Source organism: Petromyzon marinus, unplaced genomic scaffold (genome assembly GCF_048934315.1).
Source record: "Petromyzon marinus isolate PM22_M1 ecotype Great Lakes invasive population unplaced genomic scaffold, UKy_Petmar_22M1.pri1.0 PM_Scaffold_579, whole genome shotgun sequence".
In the NCBI taxonomy this organism is placed as follows: Eukaryota; Metazoa; Chordata; class Hyperoartia; order Petromyzontiformes; family Petromyzontidae; genus Petromyzon; species Petromyzon marinus.
In genome coordinates this window covers 15,450-38,973 of record NW_027423589.1, presented here as the reverse complement: position 1 = coordinate 38,973, position 23,524 = coordinate 15,450, and the positions used below count along the sequence as shown (strand labels likewise).

Here is a 23,524-nt window from a genome sequence, read left to right as displayed (position 1 = left end):
GGGGGAGATAAAAGGCGGCCGGGCGTGGTTGCTGGCCACCCACCCCTCGTCGTGTGCCGTGCCGGCCTTCACAGGTGCTCGCTAACAGCACTTGCCCCCAACAGTCTGTTCAGGCTACACGGGGGGTCCGTGTGGTCGATGGCCTGCATAACCTGCTGTGTATTTGGAATGTGCGTGTCTCTCTCCCCGTGGTCGCGTGGATTTTTCAGCGGATCCGTGCACATTTAGAATGGACGTGCGTCCCGAGTATTCTTGGCTGCTGCTATAACTCCCCACGTGACGTTGAGCTGTCACTGGTGGCCAGGTGGCTTCTGAAAAAGAGCTCCGTAGCTCAGTGGGCATTGCCTGGTGAAAAAAAAAATAAACAAAATAAAAAATAGTTTAGTTCACGGTTAGTATAAATATATTGCTCTAATGACCATTTCTCACGCGGAGAGACAAAGATGGAAGGGGAGCGATTTATTTACTCGGATCACTGATTTGATTCGTATTCTCGAATTCCCATCCTATCCTCGAATTCCGTTCATCTCGTCCAGGATCAGAATAATTATGTATACCGGAGGAATCCGATGAGCTATGAAGCTCTTTTCACAGATGCCCCCCCCCCTGCCCCCCCCGCCCCGCCCCCAGCTCGCTACGTGGGCTGCTTCGCTGATGATCCCAAGCAAAGGACTCTGCAGGGTCTCGTGCTCTACGACTACCGGAAGATGACGCTCTTCCGGTGTCATGACAACTGCGCCGATCGGTGAGGCGCGGAAGGGGTGGGGGTGGGGTGAGCTTGGGAGGGGGGTGAGGGGGGGTGAGTTTGGGGGGGGGGCTTCGGGGGGGGGGGCGTGGCTTCTTCCCTTCGCATTGAGACGGTGAGGACCTCCCCACGCCAACATCACCACCATGAGCGTCACGAGCCGTGGTCTATCAACTGCTGGATGGAACTTTCCCCACGCCAACATCACCACCACCAGCACCATCGTCGTCACGAGCCGTGGTCTATCAACTGCTAGATGGAACTCTGCCCACGCAAACATCACCACCACCAGCACCATCGTCATCACGAGCCGTGGTCTATCAACTGCTAGATGGAACTTTCCCCACGCCAACATCACCACCACTAGCACCATCGTCATCACGAGCCGTGGTCTATCAACTGCTAGATGGAACTTTCCCCACGCCAACATCACCAGCACCATCGTCATCACGAGCCGTGGTCTATCAACTGCTAGATGGAACTTTCCCCTCCCCACGCAAACACCACCACCACCGTCATCATCGTCATCCTTAAGTGCCGCGAGTTACCCACTGTGGAATCACACGACCTTCCCACGCCACCACCTTCGTCATCATCATCAACATGCTCTATCGACTTTTGGATTAATACCTCCCGATAGTACCGCCACCATCGATCATCGTCATCTTGAGCCATGGCCTATCAACTGCTAGGTGAGAGCTTCCCCACCACCACCACTACCACCACTACCAACACCACCACCACTACCACCACCACTACCACCACTACCACCACCACCACTACTACCACCACTACCACCACCACCACTACCACCACCACTACCACCACTACTACCACCACCACCACTACCACCACCACCACTACCACCACCACCACTACCACCACCACTACCACCACTACCACCACCACCACTACCACCACTACCAACACCACCACCACTACCACCACCACTACCACCACTACCACCAATCATCGCGATGATGGTGGCGGCGATGATGGCAGGGGCCCTCCTGCAAAAGAACAATTGATCTCATAGGCGGATGAATTAAGAACGTTGCCTTTGTGTACCCTTATCATTTGACTGTGGAGCTAGACGCAAGGTGTGCTCGCTAACAGCACTTGCCCCTACAGTCTGTTACAGGCTATATGGGGGATCTTTGTCTTTGTTTTGTTGCTGCGCGCGTTTCCACGCGAGGCACGGCACTGTTTCGTCGAAACTCCTTTCGCACCGTGCGTAAGCCAGCCCCGGCGCCAATCGGAGGTGTGGCTGCAAGCCTTTAGAATCGCCTCGAACAGCAACAGCAAGCAGTCAGTTTTTTTTGTGCCAGTTAAAAGGTAAAACCTATTCCTATAACAGCAAGCAAGTCTCGAGAGAGAGCGAGAGAGAGGGAGAGAGAGCTCAACCCCGCAGCGCCCGTTACGCATTGGGGGCTGCCGCCGACATCCGAGCGCTGAAATGTCGAGGCTAGGGGCTCCCCTTTTTTTTGCTTGGTGCGTCCGAGACGCGAACTCGCTCTCGTTCGACTGCGCCGTTGGAGTCGCGGCGCCGAGTTGGTCGACGTCCGTTCGTCGACGGCCCTTTTGGCGTCTCAGCGACGAATGGATTAACAGATAAATAAATATATAAATGCCCTCCGTGCGTGTGACCCGGTCACTGGCGACCCAAGGGCCACGTGGAGAGAGAGGGAGAGAGGGGAGAAATGTTGGAAATTCAATTTCATCCCAAAAACATTATTGTTGTGACCTCTGGAACGGGCGGCTCCTTCCTGCGGGTGTGTTGTGAAACACTTCTACAAATTGGTGGCCATTACGAGACACTCCTCCCCGCCCATTGTGACGTCAGGAGGGGAGGGGGCGGAGGGGGGGGTGCAGGCTGCTGTTGCGTCTGAGTTGTGCGTGGGTAATGTTGAACTTCTTTCGCACCGCACGTAGCCAACCGTGCTGATCGCAGGTTGCGGTGTAAGAGCCACGTTCACGAGGCACGTGGCACGCCTGTCCTCGAAGGGTGTGTGTCTGTTCGACTCGTGTGGTCGTCTGTCTGTGTGAACGTCTGTGTGAACGTTCACGAGCCACGTGGCACGCCTGTCCTCGAAGGGTGTGTGTCTGTTCGACTTGTGTGGTCGTCTGTCTGTGTGAACGTCTGTGTGAACGTTCACGAGGCACGTGGCACGCCTGTCCTCGCCGTGTGTGTCTGTTCGACTCGTGTGGTCGTCTGTCTGTGTGAGCTGGGAGGCAATTGGAACAAAACTGGCGCGTGGCGATACATGGTGGCGGATAAGTGATTAATGATGGGGTGACGTGTGTGTGTGTCTGTGTGTCGACTCAGCCTCAAACGAGTACCTAGTGCGGTGGATAAAAAAACATTGCCACTAGGAGACAAAGGCGGTCGGGCGTGGTGCTGGCCACCACCCCGTCGTGTACCGTTCCGGCCTTCATAGGTGCCGCTCGCTAACAGCACTTACCCCTACAGTCTGTTAAGGCTATATGGGGGATCTTTGTTATCTTTGTTGTCTGTGTGTGCGGGAGCGGTGGTGTAGTGGTTAGCGCGCCGCGCTACGAATCCGGGTTCGATTCCCGCTCGCGGCCGACAGTGACGATTATCTGAACCGGCCCTGCGCCTTCCCTAGGTCTACTCAGCCTCAAATGAGCACGGTGTGTAAACATCGTCACTGGGGAGACAAAGGTCGGCCGGGCGTGGTGCTGGTCAACCCACCCCCTCGTGCTGACGTGCCGGCCTTCATAGGTGCCGCTCGCTAACAGCACTTGCCCCAGCAGTCTGTTAAGGCTATACAAGGTAGGGGGAGGGGGGGGTCCTTTCTCTTTGTCTGTGTGCTCGCTGAAAGGCCACGACATTCCAATTGCATCGCGCGAGAAAATGATCGCGACCCAAAACCGCCTCGCCACTCGAACCCCAACCGCGGCAACTCCTCCTGCCGTGCGCAATGGCTCCCCCGTGATGCTGAGTCAGTCGCTGTTAGCGAGCGATGTTTACGCACTTGCACAGGGCCACTCATTCGAGGCAAAGATGTGGACCCGGCGGAGGTCACCAAACGGTTTCTAGATGTTTAAGGGTCGCTGGTGTTGGCCGTGAGCGGGAATCGAACACAGGTCGCTCCCCCACTAGACACCGATTAACAAAAGACAAAGATCCCCCGTGTAGCCTGTAACAGACTGTAGGGGCAAGTGCTGTTAGCGAGCGCCTATGAAGGCCGGAACGGTACACGAGGGGGTGGTTGGCCAGCACCACGCCCGACCGCCTTTGTCTTCCCAGTGGCGATATTTACGCACCGCACCAGGTACTCATTTGAGGCTGAGTCGACCTAGGGGAGGCCCGGGACCGGTTCAGATAATCGTCACTGGGTGCTGGCCGTGAGCGGGAATCGAACCCGGGTCGCCAGGTTTATAGCGCAGCGTAGCGCTAACCGCTGCACCACCGCTCCCCACCACACACATTAACAGGCACACACACACATCGTTGTGACTGGGTGAGAACCCCATTAGCTTGAAGATTCAACACAATGCAACGTTTGCAAAAAACCTGTTGTGTTGTATTTGTTGTGTTGTATTTGTTGTGTTTTATTTATCTGTGTTTTATTTGTTGTTTTATTTGTTGTGTTTTATTTGTTGTGTTTTATTTGTTGTGTTGTATTTGTTGTGTTTTATTTGTTGTGTTTTATTTGTTGTGTTTGTATTACTTGTTGTGTTTTATTTGTTGTGTTGTATTTGTCGTGTTGTATTTGTTTTGTTGTATTTGTTGTGTTGTATTTGTTGTGTTTTATTTGTTGTGTTGTATTTGTTGTGTTTTATTTGTTGTGTTTTATTTGTTGGTGTTTTATTTGTTGTGTTTTATTTGTTGTGTTTTATTTGTTGTGTTGTATTTGTTGTGTTTATTTGTTGTGTTGTATTTGTTGTGTTGTATTTGTTTTGTTGTATTTGTTGTGTTTTATTTGTTGTGTTTTATTTGTTGTGTTTTATTTGTTGTGTTGTATTTGTTGTGTTTTATTTGTTGTGTTGTATTTGTTGTGTTGTATTTGTTGTGTTGTATTTGTTGTGTTGTATTTGTCTGTGTTTTATTTGTTGTGTTGTATTTGTTGTGTTTTATTTGTTGTGTTTTATTTGTTGTGTTTTATTTGTTGTGTTTTATTTGTTGTGTTTTATTTGTTGTGTTGTATTTGTTGTGTTTTATTTGTTGTGTTTTATTTGTTGTGTTTTATTTGTGGTGTTGTATTTGTTGTGTTTTATTTGTTGTATTTTATTTGTTGTGTTTTATTTGTTGTGTTGTATTTGTTGTGTTGTATTTGTTGTGTTTTATTTGTTGTATTTGTTGTGTTTTATTTGTTGTGTTGTATTTGTTGTGTTTTATTTGTTGTGTTGTATTTGTTGTGTTTTATTTGTGGTGTTGTATTTGTTGTGTTTTATTTGTTGTGTTTTATTTGTTGTGTTGTATTTGTTGTGTTTTATTTGTGGTGTTGTATTTGTTGTGTTTTATTTGTTGTGTTTTATGTGTTGTGTTTTATTTGTTGTGTTGTATTTGTTGTGTTGTATTTGTTGTGTTTTATTTGTTGTTTTTGTTGTGTTTTATTTGTTGTGTTTTATTTATTGTGTTGTATTTGTTGTGTTGTATTTGTTGTGTTTTATTTGTTGTATTTTATTTGTTGTGTTTTATTTGTTGTGTTGTATTTGTTGTGTTTGGTTGTTGTGTTGTATTTGTTGTGTTGTATTTGTTGTGTTTTATTTGTTGTGTTTTATTTGTTGTGTTGTATTTGTTGTGTTTTATTTGTTGTGTTTTATTTGTTGTGTTTTATTTGTTGTGTTGTATTTGTTGTGTTGTATTTGTTGTGTTGTATTTGTTGTGTTGTATTTGTTGTGTTTATTTGTTGTGTTGTATTTGTTGTGTTTTATTTGTTGTGTTGTATTTGTTGTGTTGTATTTGTTGTGTTTTATTTGTCTGTGTTGTATTTGTTGTGTTTTATTTGTTGTGTTGTATTTGTTGTGTTGTATTTGTTGTGTTTTATTCGTCGTGTTTTAATTGTTGTGTTGTATTTGTCGTGTTTTATTTGTTGTGTTTTATTTGTTGTGTTTTATTTGTTGTGTTTTATTTGTTGTGTTGTATTTGTTGTGTTTTATTTGTTGTGTTGTATTTGTTGTGTTGTATTTGTTGTGTTTTATTTGTTGTGTTTTATTTGTTGTGTTTTATTTGTCGTGTTTTATTTGTTGTGTTTTATTTGTTGTGTTTTATTTGTTGTGTTTTATTTGTCGTGTTCTATTTGTTGTGTTGTATTTGTTGTGTTGTATTTGTTGTGTTGTATTTGTTGTGTTTTATTTGTTGTGTTTTATTTGTTGTGTTGTATTTGTTGTGTTGTCTTTGTTGTGTTTTATTTGTTGTGTTTTATTTGTTGTGTTGTATTTGTTGTGTTGTATTTGTTTGTGTTGTATTTGTTGTGTGCCGACCTGTCTAAATCAGAGTTCTCCACTCAGTTTCGCCGAGAGAACATCGTCAGTGCGATTGCCCCCACACATCTGAAACCATTTCCGGGCGTGACAGCGGCACGATGATGACGATGACGGGGGCTACTTTCACCATTCGTGTGTTGTTGGGGGGGTAGGGTTCACACGTCAGGGGCCGCACTAGAGGTCACCAGGGGTCACCGGTGGCCCACGTGGGCCCTGCAGTAAAGAACACTGCGGGTTAACACGTGGCAGGCTTTCGCGACCAATATCATCCACAATAGATAATTTGTTGGCTTGAGATCGCGTATAAATATATAAATGTTGTGTCGTTAAAACCCCGCCACCACCCGACACAGCCAGCTAGTAAGGGTCGTCACGTAAACAGAACGCGCCGTGGACAGGAAGGGCAATAGCAAAGGGCTCGCATAAATGCGCATGCGTAATGTGGACTTCTCCACAAATCTGGCTGTCGCCTGATGAAGCTGGTTGTAATTACCGGCGAAACGTCGTACTCGGATTATAAATGTTGTGGCTTGGCTCTCCAACACACCGGTGTAGTGCTGCACTAGTGACGAATTGGCCACGTTCTGTTTACGTGACAACCATTACTAGTTGGCTGTGTCGGGTGGTGGGGAGAATATGAATCCCTGCAGTCACGAAAGCTTTAAATCAAATTTTACATTTATATATTTACGCTATCTAACCCAAAAAAAACCAGCTCTATTATGGAAGAACACCGCGAATGGGCCCTGCCCGCTACCGACACTCGCCCCATCAGTCTGCTAAGGCTACGCTGTGGCTGCGGGGGGCCTCTCCCGCACCTCCGATTAGCACGTTTGGCTACGTACGGTGCGAAGGAAGTTCTACATTCATCTTGCAATGAAGAACACTGCTCTCGACCGTGACCCACGATCTCGCACCCCCACCCCCCCATACCCCTCCCTCCACCCCCCGCCGTAGGGGCTACCGCTACGCGGGGCTGGAGTTCGGGGCGGAGTGCTACTGCGGGCACCGCGTGCAGGGCCGCAACGTGAGCGAGGAGGAGTGCAAGATGGAGTGCAAGGGCGAGCGCAGCTCGGTGTGCGGGGGTGCCAACCGCCTCTCCGTCTACCGCCTGGAGCTCGCGCACGACGTGGGCCTGAGATGTGAGCGCGGCGGCAGCGGTGGCGGTGGTGGCGGTGGCGGTGGCGGTGGCCCTCGGTTAACGCGCTCGGAGGAGGAGGAGGAGGAGGTCGCGGGGTAGTAGATGCGCCCGGAAATGACGTGGCGAACGATTGGAGCCTCTCCAGAGGCGGTGGGACGCCTCGACACGTGACCGAGGGTGCGCCGCCCTGTCTCGAAGACTGCGCTGGAGAGACAGGGCTGGTCCCTTCACCTGATGAAGGCCGCTTGTGTTGTGGCCGGAACGTCGTGATTTTTGTTGTTTTAGTTTTTTACCCACTACGTGACTTTACCGAATAGAACCAAAGAGTATGGGGGTGGTAAGCCGGGGGGGGGGGGGTGGGGGGGGTGGGGGAGGTGTCCCCTTGACGTATCTGAAAATTCTGAACCATCGCCATCACTCAACACCACCATCCCACCAACGACGACCGTCGCCAAATCTGCGACTTCCCGCGGCTCTGAATCTGCAACTCCAGGCAGAGACACTGGGCGGTCGTAATGCATGATTAGAGCGGTCTGTCAGCACTAGATTATCCAATTACCCGTGTACGTATAATCCATACATTACTTAGGCAATGGGGGGGGGGGGGGGGTCAAGGTCGACGTCATAAAATCGCCCACGGACATTTATAAGGCATTGATAGATCATGCGAGAGGGGATCATTATGTTTGGAGCGATTCAACTGGTGTCCCACCGGGCACTCGGATAAATGGGTGTCGGTGTGTGTGTCTGTGTGTGTGTGTGTGCACGAGGAGCGGTGGCGAAGTCGTTACCGCGTCGCGCTACGAACCCGGCGACCCGGGTTCGATTCCCGCTCACGGCCGACGCCGGTGACGGTTATCTAAACGGGTCCTGGGCCTCCCCATAGGTCGACTGGGCCTCAAATGAGTACCTGGTGCGGTGTGTAAACATCGCCACTGGGGAGCTGGAATCGAACTCGCGCGGACCGCTACACCCCCCCCCCCCCTCCACACACACACACACACACAGAGAGAGAGACACAAAGACAAACACACAGACACAGAAAACACGGAAAGTCGCTCCACAACCGCGCGCGGATAAACACAGCGGCGGTTTAACGCAGAGCCAAAAAATTCGTCTTAATAGGCGCGAGCGGGTGTTGGTTTATTATTCCGTGGCGATCATACATTATGCATGCCGGCGACGACTCGGCTGCCCAAAGTGGCAACATTTTATTTTAATGAGAGATTTTTTGTATTCTTCTTCTTCTTCTTAGTTTGGTGGAGGGAGGGGTGGGGGGAGGGGGGATGTGGGCGGGGCGCAGTTGATAGGTGGACGCCGCGGTGGCTGGGAGATGTTAACTCCCTCGCCTGGTGTGCAGGAGGTTCGTGGGTTCCATGCCGACTCTGACACCTGCTGTTTGTATATTTGTAGTTTGCGTGCCTCTCTCTCTCTCTATTTCTTCCCCCGTGGTCACGTGTGTTTTTATCTCTCCGGCTGTTCCCTCCACGTTCAGTATCGACGGCATGTGTTGTCGAGTATTTGGTTGCTGTGCATTTCCGCGACGACGACAAGCCACCTCGTTGAGCTGTCGTTTCTGGGCAAGTCGCTTCTGGAAATAGAGCTACATAGCTCAGTGGGACCTTACCCGGTGAAATAAAAACAAAGTAGTCTGGACAGCGCTCGGCCTAAAGGCCGATGGTAAGAATCCCAAGCAGGTCAAGGGGGTCTCTGCAAACATGAAATACGGGGAGCAGTATAGCGTAGTGATTAGCGCACTTCACGCTTTGACTGCGGCTCGCCGCCGAAATTGGCGATTCAGCCTCGCATTGAGTGCCGTGTGCGGTGTATTCGCAGCGCCACTAAGGGATACAAAGGCGGCCGGGTCGCGCGTGCTGGCCATCCACCTTCGTCGCGTGCGGTGCCAGGCTGAAGTCCCTTACACCACGGGGCCTGATGGGAGGTTACATTTTAGGAGTGTCTTCTGATGACTAGTTAACACTCCAGCGCAGTCTTCGAGACAGGGCTGGTCCCTTCACCTGATGAAGGCCGCCTCTGTTGTGGCCGAAACGTCGCGATTTTTGTTGTTTTAATTTTTTTTACCTACTACGTGACTTTACCGAATAGAACCAAAGAGTATGTGGATCCTTGCAGTCACGAAAGCTTCAAATCTAGAACATATAGTAAAACTATTGGGTGACCTTCACGATTCAAAAATAATTGACTATTTCTGAATACTAAATCCACCCGTTTGTGCTAAATGTAAAAAAAAAACATTCTTAATTGTTGCTGGCGCGTGCCGCATTGTTTGGCAAGATTTAGTTTCTCGCGATGAGCGACTTTGTAGAGCGGATTTCTGTTTCGATTTAAGGCTTTCGTGACTGCAAGGATTCATCTTCTTTGGCTCTTTCGGTAAAGTCGCCACGCAGAATGAGAATAAAATAACACATTCATAAAATAAAATAACGCATTCATAAAATAAAATAACACATTCATAAAATAAAATAACACATTCATAAAATAAAATAACACATTCATAAAATAAAATAACACATTCATAAAATAAAATAACACATTCATAAAATAAAATAACACATTCATAAAATAAAATAACACATTCATAAAATAAAATAACACATTCATGAAATAAAATAACACATTCATAAAATAAAATAACACATTCATAAAATAAAATAACACATTCATAAAATAAAATAACACATTCATAAAATAAAATAACACATTCATAAAATAAAATAACACATTCATAAAATAAAATAACACATTCATAAAATAAAATAACACATTCATAAAATAAAATAACGCAACAAAAATTCTCATGACGTTTCGGCCGAAAATTATTTTATCGCGTTGTTTTATTTTATTAATTTATTATTATTTCATTCTCATTCTACGTGACTTTACCGAAAGAGCCTAAGAAGACGGATTTCTGTTGTTTCGTCGCTGGCAACGAGAGCTGCGTTGCATTTTTTTTTGGGGGGGGGGCGGTCTGGGGGGCTGCACTTTTGCTCGCTACTAATTGAGGCGGTCTCCACCCCCCCCCCCCGCCCCGCCGGCTGGCTTCTTATTGTTCTCGCGTGACATCTAAAATGTCACCAACACAATGGAAATAATGATATTGTTCTTGACTAACAACCGCGGCGTTGTATATACAGTGCTGTATATCTAAATATTTAATTCTTTTGATATTTAAATAGTTCAGGGCTTTTGTCAGGCATTGCTTGGGGAAGCAAAGCTGTTCAATAAAGAGATAAGTAAATATTTTAGCAGAGAGTGAGATAAATTAGGCAGTAACCGGATGAGTTGAAGAGGCGTCGTTCAGAATAATTTACTGAAATAGTAATGATTATTTTATAATGCCCGGAGTCTCTTTATTGGCTTTTTAGTAATTATAAAACGTTGTACACGTGGGTACACCACGACCACCACCACCACCACGGGAAGGGGAGTCAAGGATGTAATGCATGAGAACATGGAATTGAACGGGAGAGGGAAGAGAGAAAATAAAGGCAGCAGACAGTGGACAGCAGGATGAGCACTCACCCCACTCACTCACCCACTTACTCACCCACTTACTCACCCACTCACTCACCCACTTACTCACTCACTTACTCACCCACTTACTCACCCACTTACTCACCCACTTACTCACCCACTCACTCACCCACTTACCCACTCACCCACTTACCCACTCACTCACCCACTTACTCACTCACTCACTTACCCACTCACTCACCCACTTACTCACCCACTCACTCACCCACTTACTCACTTGCTCACCCACTCACTCACCCACTCACTCACTCACTCACTTACCCACTCACTCACCCACTTACTCACCCACTCACTCACCCACTTACTCACTTGCTCACCCACTTACTCACCCACTCACTCACCCACTCACCCACTCACTTACCCACTTACTCACCCACTCACTCACCCACTCACCCACTCACTTACCCACTTACTCACCCACTCATTCACCCACTCACTTACCCACTCACTTACCCACTCACTCACCCACTCACTCACCCACTCACTTACCCACTTACTCACCCACTCATTCACCCACTCACCCACTCACTTACCCACTCACTCACTCACTTACCCACTCACCCACCCACTTACCCACTCACTTACCGACTCACTCACCCACTCACTTACCCACTCACTCACCCACTTACTCACCCACTTACTCACCCACTCACTCACTTACCCACTGACTCACCCACTCACTCACCTACTTACCCACTTACCCACTCACTCACTCACTCACCCACTTACCCACTCACTCACCCACTTATTCACCCACTCACTCACCCACTTGCTCACCCACTTACCCACTTACTCACTCACTTACCCACTCACTCACTCACTTACCCACTGACTCACCCACTCACTCACCCACTTACCCACTTACCCACTTACCCACTCACTCACTTACCCACTCACTCACTCACTTACTCACCCACTCACTCACTTACCCACTCACTCACCCACTTACTCACCCACTCACTCACCCACTTACTCACCCACTTACCCACTTACTCACTCACTTACCCACTCACTCACTCACTTACCCACTCACTCACCCACTTACCCACTTACCCACTCACTCACTCACTTACCCACTCACTCACTCACTTACCCACTCACTCACCCACTTACTCACCCACTTACCCACTCACTCATTTACCCACTCACTCACCCACTCACTCACCCACTTACTCACCCACTTACCCACTCACTCACCCACTTACTCACCCACTTACCCACTCACTCACCCACTCACCCACTCACCCTCTCACTCACCCACTAACCCATTCACTCACCCACTCGCTCACCCACTCACTCACCCTCTCACTCACCCACTTACCCACTCACTCACCCACTCACCCACTCACTCACCCACTTACCTACTCGCTCGCTCACCCACTCACTCACCCACTCACTCACTCACCCATTCACTCACCCACTCACTCACTTACCCACTTACTCACCCACTTACTCACCCACTTACCCACTCACTCACCCACTCACTCACCCACTTACCCACTCGCTCGCTCGCTCACCCACTCACTCACCCACTAACTCAACCATTCCCTCACCCACTCACTCACCCACTTACCCACTCGCTCGCTCACTCACTCACCCACCCACTCCCTCACCCACTTACCCACTCGCTCACTCGCTAGCTCACCAACTCACCCTCTCACTCATCCACTTACTCACCCACTTACCCACCCACTCACCCACTCACCCACTCACTCACCCACTTACCTATTCGCTCGCTTGCTCGCTCGCTCGCTCACCCACTCACTCACCCACTCACTCACCCACTCACTCACCCATTCACTCACCCACTCACTCACTTACCCACTTACTCACCCACTTACCCACTTACCCACTCACTCACCCACTCACTCACCCACTTACCCACTCGCTCGCTCACTCACTCACTCACCCACTCACTCACCTCTCACTCACCCACTCACTCATCCACCCACTCACCCTCTCACTCACCCACTCACTCATCCACTCACCCACCCACTCGCCAACTCGCGCACTCACTCACCCTCTCACCCACTCAATTACCCTCTCACTCACTCACCTACTCACTCACTCACCCACTCAACACTCACTCACTCTTGTAAATGCGACATATCCTGGTCGCTTGGGTTGAAGGTTGAACTAAAATAAACTTGACACGAACCTGGACGAAATGTCATAATACTCACCCACTCACTCACCCACTTACCTACTCACCCACTCACTCACTTACCCACTCATTCACCCACTCACCCACTCATTCACCCACTCACTCACCCACTCACCCACTCACCATACAGCACACGCACCCACTCACTCACCCACTCACTCACCCACTCATTCACCCACTCACTCACCCACTCACCCACTCACCCACTCACTCACCCACTCACCACACAGCACACGCACCCACTCACTCACCCACTCACTCACCCACTCATTCACCCACTCACTCACCCACTCACCCACTCACTCACCCACTCACCACACAGCACACGCACCCACTCACTCACCCACTCATTCACCCACTCATTCACCCACTCACCCACTCATTCACCCACTCACCACACAGCACACGCACCCACTCACTCACCCACTCACTCACCCACTCATTCACCCACTCACCCACTCATTCACCACGCAGCACACGCACCCACTCACTTACCCACCCACTCACCCACTCACTCACCCACTCACTCACCCACTTACCTATTCGCTCGCTTGCTCGCTCGCTCGCTCACCCACTCACTCACCCACTTACTTACCCACTCACTCACCCATTCACTCACCCACTCACTCACCCACTTACTCACCCACTTACTCACCCACTTACCCACTCACTCACCCACTCACTCATACACTTATCCACTCGCTCGCTCGCTCACTCACCCACTCACTCACCTCTCACTCACCCACTCACTCATCCACCCACTCACCCTCTCACTCACCCACTCACTCATCCACTCACCCACCCACTCGCCAACTCGCGCACTCACCCACTCACTTACCCTCTCACTCACTCACCTACTCACTCACTCACCCACTCAACACTCACTCACCCACTCACTCTTGTAAATGCGACATATCCTGGTCGCTTGGGTTGAAGGTTGAACTAAAATAAACTTGACACTTGAACCTGGACGAAATGTCACAATACAGCTCTGTGGAATCAGTAGCCGAAAAAGGGCAGCAGGGAGAGAGGAGGGGGGGGGGGAATGACCGGGCCAATATGTCAGGGATGATAAGATGTTGATGATGACGATGATTATTAGAGGGTGATAATGATGATAAGAGAGTTATGATGGTGGTGGTGATGATGATGATGGTGATAGGGTGGTCGATGATGAGAGGGTAATGATGATGATGATAAGAGGGTTATGATGGTGGTGGTGATGATGATGATGGTGATAGGGTGGTGATGATGAGAGGGTGATGATGATGATGATGATAAGAGGGTTATGATGGTGGTGGTGGTGGTGATGATGATGGTGATAGGGTGATGATGATGAGATGGTGATGATGATGATGAAGAGTGGAGGGAAAAAAGTGAGAAGAGAGAAGGAACGAGCGGGCCTGAAGTGAGCTGCACGGAGGAGCGGCGTCTGCTTTCAAAGTGGGCGGGCACAAGGTAGAGATTCGGAGTGGGTGTGGTCAAGCACACGTCACGTGGTTGACGGGAGGCTTAAGCTGATTTCGAGAGAGAGCTTATTCCACCTGTGTCGTCATCGGGGGAGTGGGAGGTGGAGGGGGGGGGGGTGCCAGATTGATCGTAGCGAGTAGTGCACCACCCTGTGTCAGGTGATGCCATCGTAAATATTTTCCCCGAGGTCAGCTGCAACATAGAACGAACGCGTCCATCTCCCCAGTGCAGCGCGATAGAAACGGGCAAACACCCCAAGTTCGTCGATGACATTTATTTTAGTGCATGTTCAAACGGACTTCCGTTTATTAACATGAACGCAAAGATGCGTGAATTACTTTTTTTTATTTCCCTGTTTTAAGCAAGAAGACGATACTAATCATTATCATGATGATGGAAATTGATTAATATTGCTCATGCCGATGTTAAAATAATGTAATAACCCTATGTGCCCTGACGTTTGGGCCACCCTGTATATATACTGTACACGTATACAGTATTATCAGCCCACACGTCCCTCGCTCCTTCCAGCCAGCCAGCCAGCAAAACTTTTACTTCTCACACATATATATCCGAGCGTCGTATGCTAAGGCGTTGAATGCCACGAAAGAGTGAACAGTGGCTGTAAGTCGCAGATCTTATCCCGACTGATTCCCTGTCTCCGCTCATGAACACATTTATTTGTTCAACTTATGGTGACGTGATGGGAGGGGGTGGGGTGGGGGGGGGGAGCTGCTCCAGAGACCCCCCCCCCCCCGTCGATGTATTTCTTCATAGACATTGACCAGCGCCGCACTCGACACGACACAATGTCACGCGTGGCGCAGGTGCACAGCACCAGCCCTACCGCCCGTCCCACACGGAGAGCCTCCAGGGATTTCTCCAAACTCCCCCATTCATACTCTGCCGGGCAGACGGAGGCGGTTGAAGTGGTGGGGTGGATGGTGGGTGTGGTTGAGAAACGTTATATTATTGTTTCAGCTGCGGCGCCGGGAGTTGGGATTGAACCGGTGTGCTCCAGCTAAAGCGTCCCACCGAGGAAGGCCTCCTGCGTATTGGCCGAGACGGGGGGACTGCTCCCCTGTCACCAGCACGCGTGTGGAATTCACATTTGCACACGTAGTTGTACGTTGCGTGCGTGTATGTAAAATAGACAGAGGGACACACGACGGCGGCTATAATCAATGCATCCACATCCAGGGGCGGAGCCGGGGGGGGGTGACAGGGGGTGGCATCCTGCGTGCCAACTGCATTGTCAGAGCGTGTGTCCGCCAACCGATGGCGTCTAGTGTCAACAGCCCGACTCTCTCTAAATCATTCTTGAAATTAACATTTGTTGAATGTCACCCCGGTCTGAAATCCCGGCTCCGCCCCTGTCCACATCCCCAGCCTCTAGACAGATCAGCGTGTCGTGCATTTGAACGGTCACAATTAGAAGTTGCACGGTGATGATAGTGATCAGGCATCTGTGCACGACTACTCTTGCATCACTCACAATGCTCTACCGCGCTGTTCCGCGTGAGCTGTCTCTCACTGATTCCTCCTTCACCCGTGCTGAGGATCCGTACTGTGGCCTGTACCAGACACGGTCTGGTGTCATCTCTCGTCTTACACACCGCGTTCAACCATTATCAACAACCACTCGCCCACTCAATCACTCACTCACTCAACCACCCACCCGCTCGCTCACCCACTCAACCACTCACTCACTCATACACTCAACCACCCACTCGCTCGCTTACGCACTCCACCATTCACTCACTCGTCCAATTAACTACCACGCTGCAGGTCGCAACATCACACTTACTAGCACTCGCTTACACGCTCACTCAACCAATCACCATGTCATCCACTCAACCACTCACTCAACCACCCACTCACTAACCCACTCTATCACTTCCTCGACCATTCGCTGACTCAGCCACTCAACCACTCACTCACTCATCCACACAACCACCCACTCACCTACCCACCCACTCACCACACTGCAGGTAACCTCACTTCTCTCGCACCGTTCCACTTTGGAATTCCCTCCTGCCATCGTCTCCAGTTCCCCCCACTCCAAACTCTTAGGATCACATTTGTATTATTATTACTGCTACAACGTTTGTTTACCCAGGATCTGAATACTCTTTTTTTCCACAAGCGTGCTGGCAAAGTGTCCTTGAGTGACGGGGAGCGAGGGGAGCGATGCTGCAGCTGCTGCTGTGTGTAACCTAGTTATATGTCGTGTAACTGATAACGATTGGGATGTATGGCCAATACATTGTGTGGTTCACGTGTCGATCGGAACTCTTCCAGAGTCAAGCAGCGCGTCAACTCGTATCCAATACACCTACCGTTTGTTGCTGGCCGCTTGGCGTTTTGGGCCTGGGTTCAGCGATCGCGATTTAAAAGTGATCCGAGGGACCCCCTTCCACCCCTATCCCCACCACTATCTCCACCCCTACCCCCACCACCATCGCCACCCCTCCCCCACCACCATCGCCACCCCTCCCCCACCACCATCTTCACCCCTCCCCCACCACCATCTTCACCCCTCCCCCACCACCATCTTCACCCCTCCCCCACCACCATCGCCACCCCTCCCCCACCACCATCTTCACCCCTCCCCCACCACCATCTTCACCCCTCCCCCACCACCATCTTCACCCCTCCCCCACCACCATCTTCACCCCTCCCCCACCACCATCTTCACCCCTCCCCCACCACCATCTTCACCCCTCCCCCACCACCATCTTCACCCCTCCCCCACCACCATCGCCACCCCTCCCCCACCACCATCTTCACCCCTCCCCCACCACCATTGCCACCCCTCCCCCACCACCATCGCCACCCATCCCCCACCACCATCGCCACCCCTCCCCCACCAACATCGCCACCCCTCCCCCACCACCATCGCCACCCCTCCCCCACCACCATCTTCACCCCTCCCCCACCACCATCGCCACCCCTCCCCCACCACCATCGCCACCCCTCCCCCACCACCATCTTCACCCCTCCCCCACCACCATCTTCACCCCTCCCCCACCACCATCGCCACCCCTCCCCCACCACCATCGCCACCCCTCCCCCACCACCATCGCCACCCCTCCCCCACCACCATCGCCACCCCTCCCCCACCACCATCGCCACCCCTCCCCCACCACCATCGCCACCCCTCCCCCACCACCATCGCCACCCCTCCCCCACCACCATCGCCACCCCTCCCCCACCACCATCGCCACCTCTACCACCTCACCCCCCCCCCCCTTGTCCACCACCCTGTCGTCGTCCCCCATCCCCCCACGCCCCCTCGCCCCCTGCCCCCCCCACCACACCCTCACACTTTCCGCTTAATTGATGTAATCACGTGATTCAATGGCTCCGTTGTCCAGGGTCACCCAGGGGCTACCGTTAATTGGATTGGGGGCTGAAGGGGGATCTCACACAGCCAGGGTGGGAATTGACGGCGGTGGGGGGTTGGGGTGGGGGGATACGAGGGGGTGGCTAGGGGGGGGGGTCTACAGTTTGGGGGGCGTCTAAACCTCACGCGTAAATTATTTATTTGTTTTTTTCGTTACACGCGAATCATTCACACGCTCACCCCCCCACCACACACACACCACAATGCTGTATTCACTATACGCTATTCACTCTTCGCTAAGCGTCATTGGTGACAGGAGAGGCAGCCTCCTCCGCGTGCTGTGAAGGGAAGGGCCGTTGCCCGAAACGTCGGATTTTTGTTGTTTTGTTTTCGTTCAAGTTGCCATCGTGTTTCCGTGTGACGTCATTGTTATTGTCAGAGTTGCAATGAGCAACGTTACAAACGTTTCGAATCTAGGCCTCGATTTTCGGGATTATTTTCAGATTTTTCTGACATTTTTCAGATTATTCTCAAAATTTAGAGCACAACCTCCTAATGCATACATTGTTTCTGCTGTAAATTAGTTCATTGCTGCTGCATCAGGATTTGATGCGCAGGTACACCTAACAAAAAATACACCGTGTAACAATTTTTTGGATCCCGGGTAGTAAGTGTTATTTCCTAATTGCGAACGCCTCAAAAGTATAGTAAGCGGCTATTATTCCCCACAAACTTTGCTTTTGTTACCAGGACACTGATATTTTGAAATTTAACTATTTTCTAGAACATTCCAGATAGATTAATTTCTGTGTAAACTTGGAGTAACTTCTAGAACATTCTAGAACTTTCCATTAATATAAATAGTAGTATAAGCCCACCAGTTCAGTTTAGTTCCAGATGCCTAAGTGGATACATATCTGCATTTTTCTGAAATGGCATCAAGAGGCTGCATGCATTCGGCAGACGCATTTTGCTCTGTCTGCGGCCAATTTATCAAGACAAGAGCGAAAAAGTAGTCTGTGGAAGCATCTGCTAAGATGTGTGAGGCCTACAAGGCATATTTCGGCATGCCTGTCGGGGATCAAGACAAACCCTGGGCACCTCATTTCACCTGCGAGCAATGCAACAAAAACTCTGCAAGGGAAGATGGACAATTGTTGCTCGGAATTTTATGTTATAAAATCTGTTTTAAATGTTTTATTGTTATTGAAAAAATATATCATATATGAAAAAATGTTGCGAAAATCTCTTACACATTAGTCATGGGTGAAATAAATGTATTTTTGTAGGATGGTACAGAGGGGAAAAGAGAGCCATGAAGTTCGCTATTCCAATAATTTTGCGGGAACCCACTGACCACTCAAGCAACTGCTACTTCTGCAGGGTGGACCCTTACAAACGTCGGACTAGAAAGAATGCACCTGCTATCACGTATCCGGACCTTCCTTCATCCATCGCCCCGGTGCCACACTGCCATGAGCTCCCTGTACCCACTCCTCCGGAGAGAGAGCAGCCTTCTTTAAAAGAGAGCAGCAAGTCAGAGAGTGAGGAAGACATTGTAGATCCAGATGACTATTTCAGTGGTGGAGCTGAGGTGGAAAACCCCATACTACCCCAACCAAAAATACCTCAACGACTTAATCAGAGATCTTGCTCTCACCAAGTCCAATGCCGAGCTTTTGACGTCTCGGCTCAAGCAGTGGAACTTGTTGGATGAAGGTGTGCAAGTCGCAGATCAGAGGAAGCGTCACCAACCTTTCAGCAGCTTTTTCACCCGTCAAGATGGCCTCTGCTTCTGCCACAATGTGACCAGTCTGTTCGAGGCAATCGGAGTCGCCTGTAACCAGAATGAGTGGCGCCTCTTCATTGACAGCTCATCCAGGAGCCTCAAAGCGGTGCTGCTCCATCATGGTAACAAGTATTCGTCTCTTCCCCTGGCTCACTCGGTGCACCTCAAAGAGGATTACAACAGCATCAAGACCTTGCTGGACGCCTTGAAGTATGATGAGTACGGCTGGGAGGTCATCGGAAACTTCAAAAAGGTGGCATTCCTGATGGGTCTCCAAGGCGGTTTTACCAAGTTTCCCTGGTATCTTTGCCTTTGGGACAGCAGGGACACCAAGGCGCACTACCACAGGCGGGACTGGCCACAGCGGACCGAGTTCTCTGTGGGGAGGAACAACGTCAAGTGGGAGCCACTGGTGGCCCCCAGGAAGGTGCTGATGCCACCACTGCACATCAAATTGGGCCTTATGAAACAATTTGTCAGAGCTGTAGATAAGGAGTCGGCAGCCTTCAAGTACCTTCAAGACTTCTTCCCTAAACTGTGTGAGGCAAAGGTCCTGGAGTGCCATTAATTCCCCAAGATGCTCACTAGTAAGAAAAAAGCAGCTTGGGACAGCTTTGTCGCAGTGGTTCGTGGCTTCCTGGGCAATCACAATGTTGAAAACGATGTGGAGCTGGTTGAGACTCTGGTGAAGAACTACGGCATAATGGGCTGTAGGATGTCCCTCAAAGTCCATATCCTTGATGCTCATCTTGATAAATTAAAGAAGAACATGGGAGCATACTCGGAGGAGCAAGGCGAGCACTTCCACCAGGATATACTGGACTTTGAACGCCGCTACCAAGGACAGTATAACGAGAACATGATGGGAGACTACATTTGGGGGCTGTTTTGTGAAAGTGATTTACAATATAATCGTAAATCTAAAAAAGACTACTCACATCTAAATATTTCGTAGTAATGTTTAAATTTAGTATAAATACATGTTAATTTTGATTCATGTTGTTTTTTTCTGACGTTAATGGGAACGAAAATATATAAATTCGCCCGTTTTCTCATTGAAAATAGGTCAATTTCAAAATATCACTGTCCTGGTCACAAAAGCAAAGTTTGTGGGGAAAATTTGCCATTTCCTATACTTTTTAGGCATAAGCAATTACAAAATAACACTTACTACCCACGAACAAAAATTGTGCTACACAGTGCTATGGAGAAATGTGTTGATAAATATCAACACATTTGTCCATAGCACTGTGGCCCGAGCAGGAAATAAAAACAATACAACACGCGACGTTTCGGGCAACGGCCCTTCTTCGCAGAAAAAAACATTATTTACGCATTCGACGATTGAAGTTTTTGTTGCGTTATTTATGTTAAAAAAACAAAAGGCAGTCTTTAATGAGGAATTGGGTGCCTTGTGTCTGTTCTCACAACGCACGCGTGCGTGACGGGGGAGTGGTGGCGCAGTGGTGAGCGCACTGCGTGACGAAGCCGGCCACCCGAGTTCGATTCCCGTTCACGGCCAACCAACACCGGTGAGGATTATCTGAACCGGTCCTGGGCCTCATCCCCTTAGGTCGACTCAACCTATAAATGAGTACCTGCTGCGGCCGGCCGAGGCTCTCGTGTGCCGTGCAGGCCCTAACAGGCGTCGCAACCTTCCCCGGCAGTCTTTTAGGAGGCTATACGGAGCCACGTTTCGCCTTTGTGTTAGCGATGTGCCCGTTCTATCGGTACCCATTCATCACGCGAGGAAACCCGGTCGTGTCTGCTCGGCGGAGTCTCAACGTATCATTCATGGAGTGTCCTAATGCGGCCGTAATTGATGCGCCGAGACTCGAGGAATAATTTTGGTCGTTCGTTCCGAAAAAAAAGGTGGGGGGGGGGGGGGTGGGTTGGAGGGGGGGGGGGGGGGACAGCTCGCGGTGAGAATGCTGAGGATGCTGAGGGTAGACCCGGCACACACAACGACAAAGATCCCCCCGTGTAGCCTTCGGGCACACTGTTGGGGGCAGGTGGCTGTTGAAGGCACGAGGAGGCGTTGTGGCCATCGAACAAAGGCGGTCACCGCATCGGGCGCGTTCAGATGCGCTGCTGTGGCCGTCTGGAACGCTCTTCCCTTCCGATATTAGGAAGCCACCGGGAGCTGTTAACTTTCAAATAATCTCGATTGAAGACGAATTTCTTTAGGACTGCTTTTTTTGTGTTTGTTAGTCTGTTGTCCTTCCGCCGCACCTCCGATTAGTTCGGTTGGCTCGGTACGGTGCCAAAGAAGTTCAACATGCACACACACAAACGTGTAACACGCACAAAACACACACAACAGCGCGCAGCAACAACAACAACAACAACAACAAACAACAATCGTCATTCGCCACTGAGTGGTGGCGGTGACGTCACCACGGCGCTCGTGCCAGGCTAGGTGCACCTCGCGGAAGGCGAATCAAAATGCAGTGTTATTATTCACTAGGTTTTTTTGTTTGGGTGGGCGTTGGGGGGTTTTGTTCTATTAATTATTCCCGTTAATTCTACTTTGCGCGCCACCGCCAACGCAGCAGCAGCAGCAGCATCACCGATATAATTTCTTAGCTTCGGGTGCTCCCCCACCTCCGCCGCTCATCCTCCTCCCCCTCTCTCTCCCATCCCATAGCACACCTCACCATAGTAAATTACGGTAACCCACCCCCACCCACGCCACCACCACCACCCCCCACCCCACCCCACTCCCCTTTCCTCTCATCTCACGTCCCTGGTATTTCCGAAGGCCAATGGACTCGCCGTTAAAAATACATCGAGGAACATCGCGCTTATGAATTTGCCGTCGTAAGATTCGATTTGGAAATCTGCTCTCGCTCGCTCTCCCTCCTGTGTGTCTCTCCCTCTCTATATATAAATATATTTTACGGGGTTTTTTTCTCCCCCCCTCTTAAGCAATCTCTCCAATTTCCTCGGCTTTTTCCCCCCTCCCTCCCTCCCCCATATATATTTGATTATTTTCTGTCATTGGATTATTATTTTTTTGTATCTCCCCTTTTGATGAAAAGCACTCAAGTCACAACGGCCTCGCGCTCTCTCTCTCTCTTTTCCGCGGGGCTGTTCACGCGTAAAAACGTGGTCTCGGCGAATTTCCCTTTCCTTAATCGTTCTCGCCCCGTGAACGGTTCTAGTCGAGCAAGCCCTGCACCCGAGGCGCGCACACCCACGCTGCTTTGAACATCCTGAGTTCAACAGGGGATGCGAACATCCTGAGTTCAACAGGGGATGCGGGTGCGTGCTGTTGAAGGCGTCGCAAGACCCAATACGCCTCTTTGTCTCTCGCGAATGGCGATGTTCGCCACGTGTCCACGAGACGTGCATTTGGCAGTCGAACCGAGGGCCCAGGACCGGTCACCATGAATTTTCGCCCAGTGAGAAGCTGCTGCTTATCCAACAACAGCATCACATGTTCGTTGTTTACGTGTCACGCGTAGTTGTTAGACGGATGATGATGGTGATGATGATGAAGATTCTGCCGTTTAGACAGCTAGTTGCCCGGCTATGTGACACGGGAATTCCGTGAAGTTGCGTGCCTGAGCGCGGCGGGCAACAGGAGCGACTTAACGAGGGAAAAAACGAAACCCCCCCCGTGAACATCGCGGAGAATGAGCACAGCGAGGTCCTTGAGGGATATTGTACACCTCGCAAGCCGGGATGTTCAACGGTCGGTGAAATAAACAGACGCTGATAGTTTGACTCGGCCTCAAGCGATCTGTCAACATCGCTACTAGGGAGACAAAGGTGGCCGAGCGTGGTGCTGACAACACAACCGCCTCGTGGTGCCGTGCCGGCCTCCAATGGTACTCGCAAACGGCGCTTGCCCCGAA

At 50.2% G+C, this 23,524-nt stretch overlaps 1 protein-coding gene across 1 annotated transcript in view; it reads left to right on the top strand.

Annotated features, from left to right (window-relative positions):
• Positions 1 to 630: 630 nt before the first annotated feature.
• LOC142923694 (sialate:O-sulfotransferase 2-like) overlaps positions 631 to 23,524 on the top strand; it is a gene marked incomplete at its 5' end in the record, with an annotated part of 36,076 nt that continues 13,182 nt past the window's right edge. The window contains 2 exons of the mRNA XM_076064652.1: positions 631 to 745; positions 7,157 to 7,341. Coding sequence (XP_075920767.1) covers positions 631 to 745; positions 7,157 to 7,341 — 300 coding nt within the window. The remainder of the gene's footprint in view (positions 746 to 7,156; positions 7,342 to 23,524) is intronic.